The sequence below is a fragment of the Onychostruthus taczanowskii genome, unplaced genomic scaffold (assembly GCF_017590055.1).
Source record: "Onychostruthus taczanowskii isolate IOZ18803 unplaced genomic scaffold, ASM1759005v1 scaffold74, whole genome shotgun sequence".
Classification (NCBI taxonomy): domain Eukaryota; kingdom Metazoa; phylum Chordata; class Aves; order Passeriformes; family Passeridae; genus Onychostruthus; species Onychostruthus taczanowskii.
Window position 1 is genome coordinate 1,537,844 of NW_024505229.1, and position 21,041 is coordinate 1,558,884.

The following is a 21,041-nucleotide window of genomic DNA, read 5'->3' on the forward strand; positions in this document are numbered from 1 at the left end:
AAATTATCCCAGTCAAAGCCAGCACACCAAGTGTGCTTACTTGCTCTGGGAGATTTATTAGGTAAGAAAGGGAGCTGGAGGCTCCGTGGCCAAGCAGGCATGGCCAGCCCCATCCTGTCAGAGGCAAGAACCCAAACCATGCTTTGCAGACTTGCAGCAGCTCAGAACCAGGGCACTGCTTCCTGCTGGCCTCTCCTACTCGTGCTCAAGGTGTTCATGCATTTGTGGGTTGGCATTTCCATCCACATGGCCACTATTTTGAAATTAGGGCACTGAGGTGACAGAAGAGCTGGCAAGGATTTAGCCCATCATGATCATAAAATCTGGGTTGTTGCTGCACACTTTGCCACAGTGGAAGGTTTCAGAACCTCAAGCCACATCTCTGCTGGTACTGTGCACAGCAGTCTAGCACAGGCAGCTCACCTGTGAGCAGGATTTGCATCAAGCCACCTCAGAAGGGTATGGGAAAAAGGGAAAACCAGCCAAACCTACTGCAAGAGCAGTACCCACAGTCCCCAGCCTTAAACAACAAGAGAATCTTTCACTCCCAGAAAAGCCACTCAGCAGCCATAGAGCCCCTGAGAAAGCCACTTTGCCATCCCCAAATTGCAGCTGAAGGCAAGCAGCAGACAGGTCTCTCCCTGGGGCCAGCATATTGTCACTTCACTCTGTCCCAAGGTGTGGGCTGACTTCTGCTTGGAACCTGGAGCCATCTTTGCAAGATTGTCAGCAGCAAAAGCAGGATACTTTCACCCAGGAACACACTTTCCCCATTGAAAAGAGGCATCATCACTAGCAGCACTCCACAAGGACATCATGCCAAGCAAGCTGCTTAAACCCATCTAGAAAGTGATTTAAAGAAATGTTTCAGACATGAGAGATGGATTATGTACCTCTGGGCTCTCCCTCTGATCCTCCTGCTGGCTATTTTCTTCTCAGGGTTGTTGGAGGGTGACACCAAGTCCCTTCCACACTGCTTTTGCAGGGGAGCTTCCCTGGTGGCACTGGCATCTCTTCGACCACCAGCACCCTTCTCTGCCAGGTAGCGGAAAGTCCTGCGGGGTTTGGGTGGTGGATCAGGAGCTGCCTCCTCCTCTTGCCCCTCAACCTCAGAGTAAATGTTTCTCAAGCTCCTCTCTGCCCTGCAGAGAGTGTCCACTCCTTTGATATGCAGTTCTCTTTCCGTGGAGCCAGAGCTGCCTCGCTTCCTCTGGAGGTCCAAGGCAACAGGAGAGGTTCTGCCAGGCAGGGGGGGATCTGCTCTCCTCCACAGAGCTTGTGAGGTATAGAAGTTCCCTGGGGGCAGTGTCACCCCTGGGGTCAGGAAGCCTGTTTGCCCCTCTCCTTTCTCCTTGGCTGGGGAAGCTGGGCCACCACAGCCCCCGGTCTGCCAGCAGCTCCGTGCATCTTCCCTGAAATCCAGCCCCAGGCTCTTTGGATCTTTGGACCCAGCCCTTCTGCCATTCTCTGTGCATTCTGCCTTCACTTTGGGTAGCGCATTGCAGCTGGGATCATACTTTACTCCAAAGTCCTTAGGCTGCTGCCTGTCCTTGCTGGAGCAGCCCCGTGTCCTGCCCTCCCACTGCGAGATCTTCTGCTTGATGTTGCGGCAGTGGCTGCGGGACAGGGTCTGGCTCTGCACGGCCCCGCGGGAGAAGCTGCTGTCCCCAGCCCCCGTGGGGTGCATGGCAGGGCCAGAGGGCTCACACACAGCCCATGCCCAGCCCTGGCCACGTCCTCCCGTGTCCTGCACACATCAAAGCTGGCACCACGCTCCCAAGTGCCCGGCGGTGTCACAGAGTCCGGGCTGGCTGCTCCGACCTGCGGGCAAAAACAAGAGCCATCAGCTGCACCCTGTGGTGATCACACATCCTCTGAACAGAGAGAGACAGAGCTGTCCCAGGATTTTCCTGGGAAGCTGTGAGAAGCTGTGAGAAAGCTCAGAGAAAGAATTAAAACAATTATTATCTCAATCTCTGCACCTGGCAGGCAATCTCTGTTTGTCAAAGATGTTTACAAGAAGGAGTTGTCCCTTCTTGACCAATAGGTGAGAGAAGATTCCTAAAGGCCAATCAGGTCTTAGGTCCACCACTGTTTCTATAAGAACTGTGGATTTCTAATAATAAAGTGCCTTTTCATGCCTTCTGATGATGGAGTTTCTGTGTCACCTTTGTCCCCAGTACCCCTTTGGTACAGCACCCCAGCCATGCTCCTCACCCCAAAGTCCCAGCTGCTCCCTGGCAATTGCTGCAGAACATTCCTCCCCAAATCACATCCACCACGTGCTCAGGACAGGCTTCCAGAGCTCGCTGCCCACAGGGGCTGTTTGTGCACACACTGAAAGGGAACTGAGGCTTCACAGGCTTAAAAACCAAACACAAGCAAGCACAAAACACCCTGAGGGATCCCAGGCATGCAAACTCAAGGAAATTATTTAATGGCAGAAGAACACAGCAGCGTGGATCTCAGCCAGCCCTTCTGCAGGAGTGCAGCTCCTCCTGATGCTCAGGCAGTAGAGACAAATTCCTGTGGCACCTGAGCTCCCCACTCAGCAGAGACACAGCAGGACACGAGGCACCAGGACAGCTCTAGAAAAAAGGAACCATATCTGCTTCTCCAGAGAGGAGCTGCTGCTTCACACAGGACAAGAAGAGCTGTGGTGGCTGGGGAAGAGTGCAGCCTCCTCCCAGAATTGCTCTCTTACTCCACAACACAAGTGAAAACCTGCCTGGTGCTCTGTTTGTCAACATCTGACCTAAATTTGCCATCCAAGAGACTGGAGGGCAGTGGTGCCCAGCCTGTGGCTTGCAGCCAGGGGAGTTTCAAAAAGCAGAAGAAACAAGTGAGTTCTCATCTTCAAGTGAAAAATCTCCCTGGGTTTAGATCAGCAAAGAAGGAATTCTAAAGAAACACTCTGGCTTCTCCTAGCCAAGCAGAGCCTGCACAAACAGGAGCTGTGCTCTTTGAGACTTCCCACACGTCATCCAGGGGATACAGCACACATCCTCCAGACAATCCAGCAAGGAATGCAGGTGAAACCACCAGGGAGAACTGGGGTGGCTGTACAGTGCCAGCACCTGCAGGTCCAGCATGGCCTCAGTACAGAAATCTCATGTGTGGAATCCTCAGCCTTGGAGCCCTTTGGCTCTATCTGTAGCTCACAAAGCATCCCCAACATTCCCAGATATGCCAGCACAGGTGAAAACTCATCTTGGATAGAAGACAGCAGCCCATAGGCTCTAACAAGCCCCGTTCCTCCCTTTCTCTGGGCAATTATCCCATTTCAGAAATTCCAACCCTCCAGCTGTATTTAACAACCTCCATCTGCAGTAGGAGACAAGTGCTCAGCTCAGGCCAGGGGCCACACTGCCTCTGGTAGCATTCCCCTGGCACCAAGAACTCTCCCTGCAAAGGCAGGGAAACAGCAGAATTCCACCCATGCACAAAAGCAGAGGATCCCTTCAGAAAGCAGCCAGACCTGCTCCAGGTGGGACCAGGGGCCAGAGTCTCACCAAGCCTGTGCTCAGGCTCCAGCTGCCACTGCCACCATAGGCATGTGTCCTTCACAGCCACTGCCACCACACCCGGCCAGCACTGAGTCACCACTGCCTGGCAGAGTGGGCAGAGCCAGGGATGGGCAGCAAACCATGCTGGGAGACACAGGAGCTTAAACCTGCCTGGCAAGGGGTCACGTCCCACTCTCCAGGCTGGGTGTGGAGAGCCCCCACCACAGCAGACCCGCACCCTGCCCACTGCTGGGACCACACCCCAAATTCCAGGGCTCAGGGTTATCCCTGGAGCTGCTGATCAGCTTGGCAGAGGCATCTGCAGTGCAATTAAAAGCAAGACACTGGCCTTGGCAGATGTCCTTGACAGCACCAGTGAGAAAGCTCACTGGTCAAGGACATCCCAGGGCTCCCAGGCAGTTCAGGGATGGTTTGGGCACAATGGCACCAAGCCTTGCCTCTGCTCCACTCTCCCCTTCTGCCAAAGCAGCACAGTTGCAGTGGGAAGCAGCTCCCTGTCTCCACAGTGTGAGTTCCTGCAGGCTGGAATTGCTCAGCCTGTTGTCCCAGACAGCTGCTGGTAACTCTCCCACTCAGCAGTGACTGGGATAAACTTGGACAATCTGGCTAAGCCCCGAGCTGGGGATATTTGCTCCATCATCAGCCCTCTGTCCCTCATCAGCATTCCAGCCTGCCCTCAGTGCTTCCGTAGCCACTGGAGACCCTCTTCCCACAGCAGCAAGGGGACCCTGCCCTCTCCTATAAATAGGCATTGTTGCCAAAACATCCTGAGCCAGAGCAGAGCCATCCTTCCTCGATGTGTCTGCAGAGCCCTGATTAGCAGACAGGAAAGCAGCTTTCCCTCTGCTGTGCCACTCAACTGCTGCAGCTCCAGGACACTCTCAGGACCCAGCTGGGAAAGGACAGGCTCTGCTGGGGACAGATGGGGGGGACAGGGCTCAAACAGCCTCCCCAGCAGCCCAGCTTCACACCAGGATCCTCCAGGGCCTGCCAAGTCTCAAACCCAGCATTGCTGGAAGCAGGAGTGGCACAGGGAACAGAACCCGAAGGACTCTGTGGGGTGGAGCAGGGGTTTATCCACAGGACTGGGTTTATCCACAGTCCAGCACCTGCACTCACAGCCTGTGCCCACAGCTGCTCTGATTCCAACAGCAATGGCTGCCTTCTCCTAAATGCTCCAGCTGGGAGCTCCTCTGGGAACACTTGGAAGGGAACCACAAGGATCATCCTGTCCAACTCCTGGCCCTGCACAGGGCACTCCTGGAGCTCTGGCAGCCTCGGGGCTGTGCCCATTCCCTGGGGAGCCCGGGCAGTGCCCAGCACCCTCTGGGGGAAGAACCTTTCCCTGGCATCCTCCACCATCCATGAGGACAAATGACTGCTCAGAGGAGGCTGAGTAGCCCTGCACAGCTCTCCAGGTGGGTCCACCCTTGCTGTGCCCAAGCTGGGCAGCTCTGCTGGCTGCCAGCCCGCCCCACATCCTTCCTGCCACGGCTCACGTTGGGAAGGCTGCAGCAAAAACTGCCTATGCTGCAGCTTCCTCAGCCAGACACACAGCCAGACAGACAGACCCATTTCTGCTTCCTCATCTCAGGCCATGGCTGAAGTCAGGGCCTAATGCTCCTGCCCTCTCCCACTGCCCAGGTCCCTGCTCCCATGGTAAAGCACAACCAGGAGCTGAGAAACATGGAGGAGAAGCTCAGCCTTGGCCAGGACACGGAATTCCAGAATCCCAGAATGTGTTGGACTGGAAGGAACCTTAAAGCTCATCTCTTTCCACACTGTCCAGTGTCCCATATTGTTCCAAGCCCCATCCAAACTGGCCTTGGACACACAGGAATGGGATCCACAGACAGTCGAGCACAAGCCTAAAGTTCTCCCTGCTCAGTGCTGCTCCCTGGACTGTCTCTTCCAAAATATCCATCCAAGGAAGAGAGGAATGCAGCTTTTCACCTGCCCAGGCTTGCTATCAAGAACCAGGCATTAGATCTCAGCTCATCACGTGAGCCCAGGCAAGGGCAGAGACTGATCTTTGGTGAAGAAAGAGCACACTGGGGTGGTGTGATCCAAGTTAAGTAACTCTTAAATGTAGTCCAGGACAGGCTAAAACACAGTTCAGGGACACAGAGCTGGCAGAGACCCCTGGGTCAGGCAGCCAGCACTTGTATCAAGCACTGTACAAATCATTCCTGCCACAGAATAACCAGACTTGTGACTGCTTCCATCCTGACCTCCCCTGCCAAACTCCTTCAGTGGCCCCACTGTGCTTCCCAGTATTTCCAGAGAAGCCAAATTCATCATCCTTACTGCATCACGACTCAGAGATCAGTGTAGTTAAGAATACTGAATTATTTCACCGGAAGCAGCAGTTTGGGGGAAAATTACATAATTTCTAGACAAAACATCACCCATTTCTGCCAAAAGACTGCCTCTCTGATCCATGCTGTTTGGAAGCTCCCAAAGCAGAAGAATAAGGCACGTTCCCAGCACATGACAGGTAGCCCTGACTCTTTTTCCAGCCCTGAAATCCAGAGAGCACACTACACATTTTCCATGCAAAGCCTCGAGACAATTCCATTTCCTGAAACCACATTCCCAAGGAGAGAAAGCTGCCAGCTCTGCTGTTCCAGAATAAATCCCTGCCTAGTGCTGAGGTAAGCCTCCCCCAGCTGTGCTGCTGGAACCCCCAGCACCCCGAGCACCCTGCAGCAGAGGCACAGAGAGAGCAGAGGCACTGACACAGCACCTTACCTTGTCCTGCTCCTGGGAACACAAACACCGCCTGGACCAGCCCGTGCAGCTCTGAGGCAATCTCAGTCCTTTTGTGAAAGCTGTGCAGTCCTAAACCACCCCAGAGCCCTTGTCACCAAGCCTCGTGTGCTAGCAGCCAAATAAAAAGCTTGTGGAGCCTGGGGAAGCTGGCAGCTCGTTCCTGGAGGGAAAGGACCCCTTCCAGAGCTCTCAGCTACTCCCATCCTGTTCCTCTGCAGAACAACCCTGACACTCCTCTGAACAACTCTGCCATGCTGATGCCTCAAAGACATGGGCAGTACCAAAGAAGCAGATTTTATATCAAAATAAGTAACTCTCCAGGAATGCAGAGTGCTTAGTCATTTCCATCTCGATACAAAGCTACTCTAACCACGAGGCATTAACTCCTTCCATGCTGCTGGATCTCCTGCTGAGGAGCAGTTCTCCCTCATTACATCCATGGCCACAGCCCCTGGACACAGAAAATGTGATGCTAATCCCAATTACACAGCAAAAAGAGGTTAAGTCTGACCCTCACGGGTCCTAAGACTTTTCTACGGACTGTCCTTTTCTAAAGTGATGAAATTCAACTTCTTGAAAGCAAGTTTTTCCTCAAGATATATAAAAAACCCCAAACCAGAGCACTTCCAACATGTAAGTCCTGAAGGCTGCTACACCAGGGTGCCCATGGACAGAACCCACAATGTACTATTTTTAAAAGTCGTGGGCTTTTAACCTGACTCACAGGATCTGAATGCCCAGGGTAGCAATACTGACAACAGCAGTTGACTCAGCCCCTGCACCCCGGGCTGGCTGCCAGCCCCAGGAATGCTGCAGCTGCACACCAGAAACGAGGCACAAGCTGGGCATGGAGTTAAAAATCAATCACAACTTATCCTGGAGCACTTCCTTGGTGCCACCATCAGAGGTGATCTTCCAAAGGAAAGTCACAAAGCCTGCGTGGCTTTACATGGGCCACCCCAGACAGGCTGTGTGGGGCCACAACCAACCACTCATTCCTTTGGGAATGTCTCAGCAGCACCGAGGCAGCTGCCCCAAGAGGTTCAAAGGGTGCAGACTAAGGCAGCACCAGAAAACCTCTCAGACACCATTCAGATAATGTGTTCCAGAGCTGCCTACTGAGTCATATCCATATTTGATTATTACAACTGGAAGACTGAGATAAAAATTTTGCCAAGCAGCAATGGAGAACACTAGGACTCCACATCCAGGTCAGGTCCTCCAGCCACCAGTGCTCAAATACACATTTCCAGGATCTGGTTTTCCTGTAACTTCTCTTCTACTTTCCTTCCATCACTCGCTAATGCCAGTCCCGAGGAGGAACTGCTCCACCAGTTCTTGGGCTCTGTCACAGCCGGGCACCCTCCCATGTCACTGGAGCAGAGGGCTGTGTGCATGGGGAAGGCAAGGGGACACTGCTCCAGCGTGCCCAGGGAGCTCTGTACCCACCCAGCCCCACGCACCCCAGTGCACCAAAGCACAAATATCCAGCGAGACCTAACCCAGCACAGCCCAGCAGCGTGCAAAGCTCTGTACAGAACCACAGAGTGGGGCGGTGGGAGACACGGGAGCACCTCGAGCACGGCGGCTTTGGGCCAACCCCGCGGGGAGACACTCCGCAGCAGCAGCAGCCCCGGGCAGCCCGCGCTCCGTCACCCTCACGGCAGGAGCGCTCCCCGACGGCCAGCGGGGCCCTCCCGAGCGGCCGCCTGTGCCCAGCACCGGACAGCCCCGGCTGGGTCCGTCCGCCACCCTCCCCGCAGGCATCCGTACCAGCTGGGGAGACGAACCCACCCCGACCGCGGCTCCCCTGGCGAGCTGCGTCTCCTCCGGGCAGCTGGAGCAGCACCTGCTTCCTCCGGCCCGTCAGACACGGGCAAGATGCTGCACCGGCCGCTGCCCGCCTGTCCGCAGCCGGGACACGGGGACCCCTCGGGGCTCGCCGCCCCAAGCCCGGCCGCGACTGCGGGAAGCCCCAAACCCCCGGGCCACCCGCTCGCCCTCCCGGCGAAGCCCACGCCCGGTCCCACCGCCCCCCGCCCCGTCTCACCGCGGCCTCGGCCCGATCCCGGCCCCGCTCCCGCAGGACGCTCCCGGCGCGCACGGAACCACCTCCCATTGGCTGCTGTAGCCATCACTCAAGAGGTGAGCCCGCCTTCTCCCCGCCCCCAAGCGCCTGGAGCCATTTTCCGTTGGTTGACGAGGCCGTCACTCAGAAGGAGACCCCGCCTCCGCCGCGCCCCGTCCCGTCTCTCCGCGGCCTTGGCCCGCTCCCGCAGGACGCTCCCGGCGCTCACGGAGCCGTCGTCCATTGGCTGCTCTGGCTGTCACTCAGGTCGAGATCCTACCCTCGCTCCGCCTCGGGCGCACAGAGCCATTGCCCATTGGCTGGCGTGGCTGTCACTCAAGCAATAGTCCCGCCCCCTTTCCCTCAGGCGCTGAGGCGCTCGGATCCGCTTTGCAGACGGGGTTTTACTGCCCTGTCCCGGGTCCTCGCAGTCCGGCACGGCCCTGGCCCGACCCCGGCCCCCCTCACAGTCCGGCACTGCCCCGGCCCCGCGGTCCGGCCCCCGCCTATTCGTTCTTCAGCCCCTCGGCGATGAGGTTGAGCTCGTAGCACCAGGTCTCGTAGCGATAGGCAACGCGGATCTGGGCCACGTTCGTCTTCCGAATGTCATTGCCATCGGGCCCGTCTTCCTGGTAGTTTTCACCCAGGAACTTCACTTTCTCCTGCCAGAGGCGAAGACAGCGGTACCGACCTCGGAAGCCCCGCTGGCAGCACCCGGGGGAAGCCCTGAGCCCACGAGTGGAGCTGGTGCCATTCTCAGGCCGTGGGCAGGACCACCCCAGAAGGACACACACGTCGTGGGACAGGAGACACTGCAGGACACCCCCTGCCTGGGACAGGACACCCACGATGTGGGAGAGGACACACCTCATGGGACAGAACATACTGCAGGACACCACTGCATGGAACAGGACACACCTCGTGGGATGTGAGCCCCTGCAGAACACGCAGCTTGTGGGACAGGACATGCTGCAGGACACACCCCTCAAGGGGCAGGACACCCCTCACGGGGCAGGACACACTGCAGAAGACACCCCTCAAGGGGCAGGACACCCCTCACGGGGCAGGACACACTGCAGGACACACCCCTCAAGGGGCAGGACACCCTCAGGGGACAGAACACCCACCTCGTGGGACATGCCGCACTGCAGGATGCTGTTCCTGGCGATCTCACACATGTCACAGGTGCTGAGCTTGAACACCTGGGCAGCGATGGCGTACTCCTCCATGAGGGGCTCCTGCAGCACAGGGTTAGGGGTCAGCAGCCTCTGCCAGCACAGCCCGTGCTCTGCAGGGGCTGTCCCACAGCTCACAGAACCACTGAATCATTTGGGCTGGAAAAGTTCTCCAGGATCAAGTCCAACCTTCAACCAACACTCCCATGCCCACTAGACCATATCACAGAGAGCCACGTGTTCTCATTTTTTGAAAACTTCCAGGCACCACTGCCCTGGGCAGCCTGTTCAGACACTTGACCCCTGTTTCAGTGAAGAAATTTTTCCTAATATCCTTCCTGAACATCTGCTGGTGGAGGGTGAGATGACCCAGCATATGCTGGACCCTCTGCAAGTGCTGCTGGCTTCCAAAAAAACCCAAAAAACCAAACCACACAGTGCCAGCCCCAGTGTCCCAGCCCCAGCGCTCAGCTCACACTGTACCTTGGTGTAGTGAAACTGCATGGGGTCGTCTGTGGAAAGGGACACCATGAGCCCTTTCTGGTGGAAGTCAAGCAAGGGATTCTTGGCGTACTCCAGGAAGAGGCTGTTGTTGCTGAGTGGGGACATGGCAATGGGGATTCGGGCAAGGAAGTACAGGTACTGCAGCACCGGGCTCTGCAGAGACGAGCAGAGGTACCACGTTAGGGATGAAGCTGCTGCACCTTTCACCTCTCCGGGGTCACTCCTCAGATCAGGCTGGTCCCAGCCAGGGATTGTGGGCAAGGAGAGAGATGGGCCAGCCAGCAATCAGTGCTTCAGGATAAGGAGCACAAGAGGCCAAGGAGCTGTCTGACATCAAACTCAGCTGGCTCCAGTGATAACAAACATATTCTGTGATGGGTCTGTGAGGCTAAACCCCCAAATCTAATACACTGCTCAGCCACATCCCCAAACATGCCTGGAGAAGCCCAGAGAACCATTTAACATCTGCCTGGAGCCAGGCTGTGTCAGTGTAAAGCAAAGGCACAGGTAACTGCCAGCTACCTGAGACAGCTGTGAGAGTTCTCCTGCTGTGCTGTGCCTGGGCTACTCCTGGCAGCCTGCTCCACCTACCTTCTTGAGGTTGAGCCCGTGGGAGATGTTATCAGCTGTCATGAAGGCTGCCAGCAGGTGTGTGAGGGCCCCGGCCTCGCCGCAGTGCGGACGGAACAGGAACGTGTTCATGCCACGCTGCCTGGGCACAGGGAAGGAGCACTCAGAGCAGGCAAACATCAGGGCTGGGTGGCTGGACCCAACTTCAGGCCCAGCTCTGCCCCTACCAGGAATCCAGCTTGACCTAGGAGCACATTACTCCTTCTCCTTTCTCCTCTGTGTGTGTAATAGATGCATCTCTGCAATCCCTGAACTTTCTCCCCGCTCCATCACCTCTATTACCCAGGGGTGTCTCTGGGATTGCTCTGGGATGTGATGCTCCAAATACAGAGCGAGGAGAGCCCCACTACTTCCACACCAACAATCAAAGAACTGAGGCAAGGCACGAGGCAGCCCCTTGGCAGATGCCAGGCCTTACCTGCGCAGGTTGTTCAGCACCAGGATGTTGGCATACATGTAGTAGATGTAGTAAGTGTAGGATGGGTTCTTGTGGGAAGTCCACTCCTCTGGCTTTGGGCTTTTAGTGCTGAACATGTGTCCACTGTGCTTGGATTCATCATCCACGCTGTCAAAGCCCGTGATCTGCTTGGCAAAAGGAACAAAAAAGGTGCATCTCACGCTCCCCACCTCGTCATGCCCTGGTGGGCTCACTCTGCTCCACCACAGCTCACCAGAGCCCGGCTCTGCCCTGGGCCCCCCAGGGCAGGGTCGGGCAAGGCTGCAGACCTCGCTCCTCACACCCCCCCAAGCACTGTCCAGGACCCAGAATAAAGCTCACATCTCCCCAGGAGATGGGTGGACAGCGATTCCCAGCCCCACAGCTGCCAGCCCAAGCAATCTGACCCCTCCTGCACTTCTGGCCACACCTCCCTTCCCCAGAATGAGGCAGAGCCCCCTGGCCCACTGATGCCATTTTCCATGTCAGGGCCATTCCCCATTTCTCGTGCACAAACAGGAATGTGAGTTCTCCCCACACCTGACAACATCACCAGGTGACACTCACGTGGCGTAGAAAGACACTCAGCTCTTTGTGGGCTTGAGGATTGATAGTTGCCTCAAACACAGGAACAAAGATATATTCCAGCATTTTCCCAAAGTGGGGGAGGAAATTCTTAGACCTGAACACATCACTGTGGACACAGACAGGGATTAGTTGCTACCAGAGGGACAACACGGCCCACTGTCCCCACAGCCCTTTCAGGGATGGGGGATCTCTAAGGCACAGTGCTCCCTCAGCCCCACAGCACATACTAAATCCTGGGGACCTGGATCATCCACTTCATGTTGGGGGAATAGACCCGGTGGGTGTTGAACCAGTTGGCCAGCTTGGCCCACTCCTCAGGCGACCGCCCGTAGATCGAGAGCCGGGGCTCCGTGTGCTGGTACTTGGCATCCTCCAGGTCAGAGCCAACCTCCTGCAAACCAGAGCACACCATGCAAGGGAAGCCAGAGCAGCAGCAGCACAGCTTCACCCTGTTCTCCTCCCCTCTCTCCATACCTTGATGATGGTAGCAAAATATTCGCCGTTGATGGCATTCTCTGTCTTCAGGTAGAGGTCCCTCAGCTCGCTGGCCCCCACGGGGTTGTACTTGTCATTGAACTTGTCAAAGCGCTGGAATGTCTGCCGGCCCTGGAGCAGGGAGGTCAGGCTCAAACACTGCCCTCACAGCTTGGCAGGGAGCAGGGACTGAGCCAAACCACCCAAAACAGCATCACCAGGAGCTGCTGCACCCTGACACAAATATTAATGCACACAACAAGTGTGGGTGCACAGGGAAGGCAAAAGCCATGGGGGAAGAGTGGCCCAAGAGTGATCTTACATTAAATGTTCTACCACTTACAGCATGGACATCCAGGGAATCCACTGTCAGGTCGTAGGGGTGCAGTTTGAGCTGCTGGAAAAGCTGTTTCAGGGTGAGCTGTTTGCCCTTGGCATCATAGACCACGCGGTCGGCATCCACAAAGTAGGATTTCTTGATGAAACGCAGAAGGTGCTTCTGGTTCATGCAGGCTGCAGCATGGATGTGCGTGTCCACCTGGGAAAACAGAGGGACAGCTTCAAGCTGGGATGCTCAGGTACCAGCCCAGGGGGGTGAACAAACCCCTCAGGTGAGCACGTTGTGTGGGGAGCAGGGCTCAGCCCAGCAGGTGAACACAGCCAGAGGGCACAGCTTTGCCGAGGGCATTGAAGGCAGCACATCTCATTCACAGGAGCAATGCTGCTGCTACAGACATGGACTCTAACATCCAGTTCCCAGGGAGGGGCAGGCACCATGACAGCTCCTCTCCAGGGTCCCTGGGGCTCTAAGCCTTGCCTTTTACCTTCCTGCAGTTGTAGAAGTCACGGTGGGGGTTGCTCTTCAGCTCCTTCATCTCCTCCATCTCATTGAGCATTTCATGCACTTGGAATTTGGACAAGAGGAACTTGAGGCGCCGGTGAGTGTAGGTTTTCCTGGTGAGGGCGAAGGCAGAACAGTCACTGGGCTCCTCACCCCTCAGCACAGGGACACAGATTCCACCTGGGCTGGAGGAGCTCATGCTGGCCAGCCCTGCTCCCCTGAGGTGCCTCCTCTTGCTCTCTGAAGGAAGGCTGGCCAGCTGGGAGCCTACCTACAGGTCCTGTCTCCAGCCCCTGAGTGCTGCTTTGCTTAAGATCCAAGCCAAGAGGGCTGACAAGCACTGAGGACACTTGTGCAGCCAGGTGTGTCACCACCATGTTCCTCCCTATTGCCAGGAAGGGGAAGGGGCTGCCCTGACCTCCCTCTGCCCACTGAGGCAGGATTTGGTGGGTTGTGCACTTACACAGGCCCCTGTGCAATCAGGACCAAGAGGAAGTTCATGTCATCAATGAAGTCCTCGAGGCTGGGGTAGGGCAGGTCCTTTGGCTCATTTCTCTCAGCCGCTGCCTTGTCTGCATAGACATAAACTATTCCATCCTTCATCTGCACATGGTATCCCAGGTCCTCAGGGAGGCCCCCACTGTCAAGGGGATCCTGTCCATCCTTCACTGGTGGGGTGAACACTGCAGCAAAAGGAGAATTCCATCAGGCTTCCAGCCCAAACCTCCCAGCCTGCCTTTGCTCCCCCACCCCACCACTGTGACACCAAGGAGGGGGCCTGGGCAAGTTCATTGCACAGCCCTGCCCCGGGCTGAGGGCAGAGGAAGCCCCTGGTGTGCCTGGATGTACCTGGGCCAGCGTCACTGGGTTTCCAGGGCTCGCCCTCGATGGCACGCAGGTACTGCGAGGGCGTCTTGGGGAACCTCTGCAGCGACTGCTGCATGTTCTTCTCCCGGATGCACAGCGCCCGGTACAGGCCCCTGCACACCACCTCAAAGTCTTCCACTGTCACCTGCAGGGGAGGTGATGCTGAAGGCGGCCACACAGCTGGAACATGGGTGTGTCCAAGAGACACCCTGGTGCACCCAGGTGGAGGGAGATCTTGGTCACGGCAAGATAAATGTCAAAAAATGGTTTGGGCTGGAAGGGATCCTAAATCTTATCTTGTTCTAGCCCCTGCTGTGGGCAGGGACACGTTCCACTGTCCCAGGGGGCTTCCAGCCCCATCCAACATGCCCTTGGAATGGAGCAGCCACAGCTTCTCTGGGCTATCTGTGCCAGGGCATCCTCACAGGGAAGAATTCCTTCCCAATATTCCATCTAACCCTGCCCTCTGGCAGTGGGAAGCCATTCCCCCTTGTCCTGTCACTACGTGGTATTGTAAAAAGTCCCTCTACAACTTTCTTGTCATATCATATAATCATATCATTATCATATCATATAATCATGTATCTCATCTAGCTCATCAGGTATCAAATCATATCATATCAATGTCCCACTGCTCTGCCTGAGCAGGGCGAGGAAGGGATGACAGGCAGAGACCCAGGCATGACAAAGGGAAGCTCCTGGTTGCAGAACCAGGGAATTCTGATGTCACCCCCTCTTACATTCCTCACTGCAACCAGTAATGGACCCTGAAATGGAAGCCAGGCCTGGGCAAAACATTAAAGCTATTTTTGGAGCCCAGGCTGAAACTGAAGCATGAACAACAAGATGCACTAACCCTGTGTGTCACTGATTTTTGATTTACTGCACAAACAAGTGTTTTGGGCAGTCAGAAGAGGCTGGAGTGGAGTAGGTCAGGAAACAAGCACTCCCAGCTAGGACAGTCATAGCAGGGGGAATGTGCTCAGTGCCTGAGCAGAGAGGGATTTCCACATCCCCTCTGCTGGGCAGCTCCAGGCTGAGCAACCTTCCAGCAGGTTCTTAGAAGCAGCACAAATGTAATAGGAGGCTGAGCAGGAGAGGGAGGCAGATTAGCATGGGATGTGATAACAGTCCTGGTCAAATGGCTCCAGGTGACCCTGCCTGTAGCAGGGGCTTGGTGACTTCCCTCAGCTGTTTTGGGATCCCTGGATGTGCACAGACCTCAGACAGAGCTGTGTGCAAGCAGAGAGGATGTGACAGAGGGAGCACAGCCTGCCAGGCCAGGTCCTCCCATGGGAATATGCAGCGCCCCACAGCTCCTGCTAAGGAATTCAGCTCTGGATCCCCAGGGATGCAGCAGGGCACCCCCAGATGCTTGTGAGGCACAGACTGAGCTGGGAGACACCTTCCCCAGTGCAGCTGGTACAGACTCCTGTAACTGACCCTGAAACTGGGCACTGGGCACTGCTGAGGGACAGGCAGCGAGCAGAGGGGTGGCCAGGGTGCAGAGGGAGCAGCCACGGGATACCTACCCCAGAGGCATAATCCCCAGTGATCTGCACCCGCTGGAAGTGGGGCACAGTCTGGTACTCCGGTACTGGGCAGGTGAAGCTGGCCTCCTCGGGGGCAGCCAGGCTGGGTACAGCCCCCGGGGCCCTGGGCGGTGCCAGCACAGTCGTCTTCATGCGGATCAGCTTCTTCCTGCTGCGGAGGAAAGGCTCAGGCAAACAGCCCCCTTCCATGGTCACACACGGTGCAGGGCCAGGGCACTTCCCCCAGCCGTGTTCCAGCTGTGCACATCATGATCCCGCTCACCGGTGACTTCTGAGCACCTCAGACAGGCGCTGCCAGAAGCACAGGCCACAGCACACAAAGTAGCCACAGGCTTTGGAAGCTGCATCTTTCCAGAGTCCCCAGGTCTCCCTCCCAACAGCTCTGTGGCCATGGCTGTGCTGATACCCAGGGAATGGGCCAAGGGTGTCTTTCTGTCCAACAGTGCAAGCAGTTGGAGAGGAAATCCTGGAGTACCTGACAGATGCCCTGGGATTATCAGGATTTATTCCACAGGTGTGGTGAGCTGTGCCCAAGGGTCTGATTTACATCCCCCCTGTTTGCTCTGGCCAGGAGGTGCAGGCTGTGCTCCTCTCCTTGCCCAGGCTCCTGGCAACTCACCGCTTTTCCACCGTGGAGCTGGCCTCCTGGAGCATCATGTGCAGGGTCATTTCCTGGCGGGAGATGGGGCAGATCTCATCCACATCGAAATGAGAGATTTCCCCTCTGACCTCCTCATCCTTCACCTCGGAGGCAAAGACCTTCTCGGCGAAGGAGCGCAGGGACTCGTCCATCTCTGCAAAGAGGAGTTCAGTGTCCCTCAGGGAGGGGATTCCCAGCCACTGGAACAGGCAGGTGCCCCTTGCAGGCAGCTCCGTGCTCAGCTGCCCTTTCCTCATGGTCCCCACAGCCTAGAGAAGACTCTGAGCCACCTCCCAAATTTGCAGCAAGTCTGGGCCACACCTGGTGGGCTGGAGACATACCTTGATACCCCCAGTACAGCAGGAAAAGTAAATACAGTCCAAGAATGCTGCCAAAAGACCCAGAGAGAAGCAGGTCCTTGGGAAGGGCAGTTGTGGGAGCATGCACTGGGAGGAAGACGGGAAAGTTGGCAGAGCCCTTAGAGCTCCAGGGAGCTCAAAATCCACTTGCTGCAGCAGTCAGGGGGAGACAGAGGCATGGATGAGGGCAGAGCTGGCAGCCCAAGCACTCAGCTCCACCATCCCAGGGCATTCCCAACTGGGCACTCCCAGCCCACCACTTGCATCGTGCTGCAAGGGTGCCAGGGCCACCATTGCCACAGGGCTGGCTGGAGCTTTTTGGAGGAGGAGAAGGAAGGTTAAAAGGCCTTCCTCTGCCAACAGAACACCATAAAACAAGAACTCAAGGGTTCTGCTGGCAGCAGCTCCCAGAAGCAGATGTTTGCATGGCAGCCCAGGGGCTCTGACAGCGGGTTTTGGCAGCTGGACACGAAGCAAGGTGAGGATCGGTGCCCAAGGATGGACCTCACCATCGAGTGTCACACAGGACATGGTCACAGGTGAGGACCAAAGCAGGACAGACAGAGGGTTCTCAACAGCACTCAGGGTGCCAGAATGATATTTAACAAATTGCATATTTTGGTGCTGTATCAAAGGACCAAAAGGTGGGACCATTCTGTGTAACACCGATGGGCAGAGCTGGCACTGCCAGGAAACAGCATTTCCCCAGCTACTGAAGGATCACCATGATCATGATCTCTATGATCTCCATGATCTTCATGATCTCCATGATCTCCATGATCTACATGATCTACATGATCATGTAACTGCTGCATGGTGCCAGTGATCATGTCTAGGCAGTAGCACAGCAGAGCATAGAGAAACCCAGCAATACTCACGTTTGTGTTCTGCTGTTTGAGATAAAACAGAGACAAAACAAAAGCTGTTGTGATCAGCCCCTCAAAATCTGAGCCTTTTTGCCTTATCACCTCATCAGTCTTTAAAAAGGGATTAGCAAGGTACAAGTTTAGCCAAATCCTTCCACTTATAAAAAAATCATAGAATCCTAGAATGGTTTGGGTTGGAAGAGACCTTAAAGCTCATCTGATGTGCAGGGACACCTTCCACTGTCCCAGGCTGCTCCAAGCCCCATCCAACCTGGCCTTGGACTCTTCCAGGGATCCAGGGACAGCCACAGCTGCTCTGGGCAGTGCCAGGGCCTCCCCACCCCCACAGGAAAGAATTCCTTCCCAGTATCCCACCTAAACCCACCCTCCTTTGGCTTAAAACCATTCTCCCTTGTCCTGTCATTCCTTGCCCTTGTGAGAAGTCCCTCCAGCCTTCTTGTAGCCCCTTCAGGTACTGGAAGGAAAAGGCAGAGAAGGAGTTGTCACTTTTAGGAACACAAAGAAGGAAGCATTGCCTGACCCACAACAGAGCCTCTGTGATGCCTCAATCTGGAACCAAACCCCACTGCAGGTCCCTCCCACCCATCCAGCCCAGCTCTGGCACAGCTTCTGCCTGGCACAGTCCCTGCTTTCCCTGCAGTGCCCAAGGTGGAGCATCCTCTAGAACCCAGATCCTCTTCCTCCACACCTGGCAGGCAGCAGTCCTGTGCTGAGGCTGAGCTGGCCTGGAAGGGCTCTCCCTGCACCTGCAGGGATGCAGCAGGGACACAGGGAGGGCAGCTCAGCCTCCTGCTGACCAGGCAAGCAGACATTCCAGGGTCTCAGAGCACCAGGCTTTGTTATTTTTTGCCCTCCTCTGTGGCCCCCAGCATGGGTGGTCATTTCAGAGACGGAGTTCCATCCCCCTGTGCTCACAGCTCCCCTTACTCCCCAGCAGGATCAGACAGCTGGGACACTGCAGTCCCACAGAGCCTCTCTCTGCTCAGGCAGGGTGGCAGCAGCATTCTGAGGCTCAGCCCCTGCCCTTTCCCTCTGACCCAGCAGTTCAGGCTGCAGCTCTGCCATCACAGCTGCTGACTTCCCAAGCCTGTGGCACACACGCTCCAGAATCCTGACTCCACGTATTATTTGCCTACAAAGCATCCCAGAAATGTTTCGTTTGACCTTTAATCTCTTTAGTGGATGGAAATTACACTCAGGAAGGTTCACAACCTCTCACTGATGGTGCAGGGCCAGGCTTTTAACACCAGCTTAATGTGCTGGGACAGCGCCTCTGACACCACAGCCCTGCAATTCCAAACACGCTCCTATCAGGGCTGTTTGGGGCTGTTATCACTCAGGGCTCTGCAGTCACCTGCCATCACCTGCCACATGTCCCTCTGCCTGGCCCTGCTCCTGCTGCCCAGCTCCTGCTCCCATCCCCTCGGAGCTGCAGCTCCCCACAGCTGAGCTTCACCAGGGTGACAGAGATTCCTGCAATCCCTCTGAGCCTGTCCCCAGGGATTTAATGAAGTCATTACAGGACGCATTACACCCAGGAGAGACAATATTTTCCTTCAGTACAAGCAGAGGAAGGTTTAAACAATAACACAGTTTCTTCACTGCTCTATCCAAAAACGTCTCCAAGCAGGAAGAAAAATTCCCGAAGGCCCCAGTGAGGTCCCCTGGACACCACACATCAAAATCTCCGAGGCTGTGGGCCTGGAACCTGCCCTGTGGCCCCTTGGCTCACACTTGGCTTTCAGACCTACCTGGAATTCTCACCCGAGACATCGCAGCAGCGTTTGCAGAGCCTCAGTAACACCCCAGAGTCCCCGAGCACAAGGGGCCAAGTGACTGCCTGGCAGCACAACACTAATTTTACTGCTTTCCCTTCCCTGTAATCAGACTCTCCCACTCTAAAAGGAGAGTGGAGATCAACTGTGGGACTATTTAAAGTGCAGCCACAAGCACTTGCACTGAAACAGGTGAAAGCAGGGCTCAAATTTAATTAAATTGTATTTAATTTAATTAATCAAATTTAATTAATCATTTTCTTTAAGTCAGGTTTACATTTTACATTTTGTGAAGTGTCACCTGGTGTCTGGCCAGATTTCTGCTTTCCAGGGCAGCTGCTCCTTTCCAATGTGGTCTGTGGAATTCAGTATTTTAAGAGAGAATAAACCTGATGCTTTCTATGCTGGACCAAAGGTTTAAAGGAAATTCCAATCAGAACAGGGGCTGTGGATAGGTACAAACCATGTGCTCTCACCTGAGCTGTTTGGAGATTTTTCCTGAGGGAGGGATGTGTTGGAAAGCCTGGATTTTACCAACAGGGCTGCCCAGATGTCCTCACTTCTTCACAGCTGAACCCAACAAATAAAAGGAAGGTGCAGGGAGCCACAGTTTGTTCCTGAGCTTCTCAGGAACTGCCTTTTCCAAACTTTGTGTCATAATGTTGATCTGATAATCAGTTCTGGACGTGGTGAGCCACAACCCAGGTGTATCTGACAGAGAGCAGCTCTCAGTCAAACCCAAGGTGGGTCAGGGACCTCCTGCCTCAGCTGGGTTCTGGCAGAGCAGAACTCAGGTTGGGAGGCACCTCCTGCCTTCATCTGAAGCAGCTTGTTTCCAGCATACTGGCTTTGAGGGCTGTACCCTCCTTCAGGGTGTCCCCAAACCTTCTTCAGGTCTCACCTGTAGCTGGAAATCACCTCCTGTGAGACGAGAAAGGCCAGAATTTGTTGTGTCCTGCCTGTTGCCAGGATAACTCTGAGCTCCTGATTCAGATTCCTGGTGGGAAGTGGTGAAACTGAATAGATCAGGAGGATAAAAGAGTTTTGATGTGAAACAGAGTCTTTCCCTCTTTGTTTGTGCTTCTACTCTTGATGGCATTAAAAACTGCCCTGGAACAGGACAAAGCATTTGGGCACAGTCTGGCCCTGGTTTAAAGGGTGGCTTTGGTCAGAGCAGTGAAGGGAACAGAAAAACCATCTGGAACAGAACATTATTTGGAATTATATGTGCATCCAACGGATTCCTGTGCCACGTTTAGGAGCAGCTATGGAAAGCTCTTATCCAAGAAGAAGGTTGGAATAGGTGAGAGATCACCTGCACAAATAAAATAAAATACAGAGTTGGAAATAACAAGCCATGGATTTTGTCCTTAGGAGCACAGGAATCCTGTGGCACAGCCAGGGAAGTGAGGTGAGACCTGGAGCAGCTTTCCCAGCTGAGATCATTTCCACAGCATCCAGAAACTCTCTGGAAAAGATGTTCCCATTATTTGATGGGTACAACTTCAAAACAAGATAGGTGACAATTGATAAATTCTCCAGAATTTAGGGAATTTTACCCCCCCCACCCCTTCCCTGTTATTCCCCAAAAATATAAATTTCCCTCCCTCCAACTGCAGAGGTGCAGCACCAGGGCAAAGCTGGGATGATGGTACAACTTTGGTCTCCTTTCATGCTGATAAAACTTTCAGGTTCTGAATTCTCACCCATCCCCATGCCCAAGTTTGAGAGTCTCCACACCACATTATTGTTTAACTGTTTCATTCCAGGTCCATAAAATCTGTCTCCTCTTGTTTGCTCTCCCACAAGGACTAAATCAGCCCTTAACCCTCCTTGGGATCTTGGAATTCACATCTGAAACCAAAAATAACCTTTAGGATACAGAGGTCATCTTCCTCAAGAGAATCTTGATGGTCTTTTGATCCCTCAGCTTTTTTAATCACAG

The 21,041-nt window shown here is 55.0% G+C and overlaps 2 protein-coding genes across 3 annotated transcripts in view; both read right to left on the reverse strand.

Moving 5' to 3' along the window:
* The window catches only part of DENND2C (DENN domain containing 2C), a 29,905-nt gene extending 21,472 nt beyond the window's left edge, over positions 1 to 8,433 (reverse strand). The window contains 3 exon segments of the mRNA XM_041422809.1: positions 894 to 1,695; positions 1,698 to 1,821; positions 8,350 to 8,433. Of these exon segments, the coding sequence (XP_041278743.1) occupies positions 894 to 1,695; positions 1,698 to 1,821; positions 8,350 to 8,418 (995 nt within the window). The 5' untranslated portion in view covers positions 8,419 to 8,433.
* Positions 8,434 to 8,751: 318 nt separating this feature from the next.
* AMPD1 (adenosine monophosphate deaminase 1) lies at positions 8,752 to 19,195 on the reverse strand. 2 transcript variants are annotated; one of them, XM_041422769.1, is made up of 16 exons: positions 19,073 to 19,165; positions 17,313 to 17,324; positions 16,055 to 16,229; positions 15,415 to 15,586; positions 13,865 to 14,027; positions 13,479 to 13,698; positions 12,999 to 13,128; positions 12,518 to 12,712; positions 12,175 to 12,306; positions 11,928 to 12,091; positions 11,680 to 11,806; positions 11,095 to 11,258; positions 10,638 to 10,758; positions 10,026 to 10,199; positions 9,495 to 9,605; positions 8,752 to 9,029 (listed from the first exon to the last, which is right to left on the reverse strand). In XM_041422769.1, exons 1-16 carry the CDS (start codon positions 19,092 to 19,094, stop codon positions 8,874 to 8,876), a joined length of 2,238 nt encoding a protein of 745 aa, XP_041278703.1. In that variant the 5' UTR covers positions 19,095 to 19,165; the 3' UTR covers positions 8,752 to 8,873. The 2 variants fall into 2 exon arrangements, with proteins under 2 accessions (XP_041278703.1, XP_041278704.1); XM_041422770.1 differs by lacking the exon at positions 17,313 to 17,324 and having other exon boundaries at positions 19,073 to 19,195.
* Between the last annotated feature and the right edge of the window lie 1,846 nt (positions 19,196 to 21,041).

Bases quoted from the DNA above. Each gene is read 5' to 3' on its own strand.
- AMPD1 (XM_041422769.1), bottom strand. From the start codon at position 19,094: ATGTCTCGGGTGAGAATTCCAG. The intron at 10,759-11,094 runs GTAAGGCCTGGC...CCCTGTGCCCAG, and splicing joins GTGCTGAACAACCTGCGCAG to GCAGCGTGGCATGAACACGT. The intron at 9,606-10,025 runs GTACAGTGTGAG...CCTGTGCTGCAG, and splicing joins TGCAGTTTCACTACACCAAG to GAGCCCCTCATGGAGGAGTA.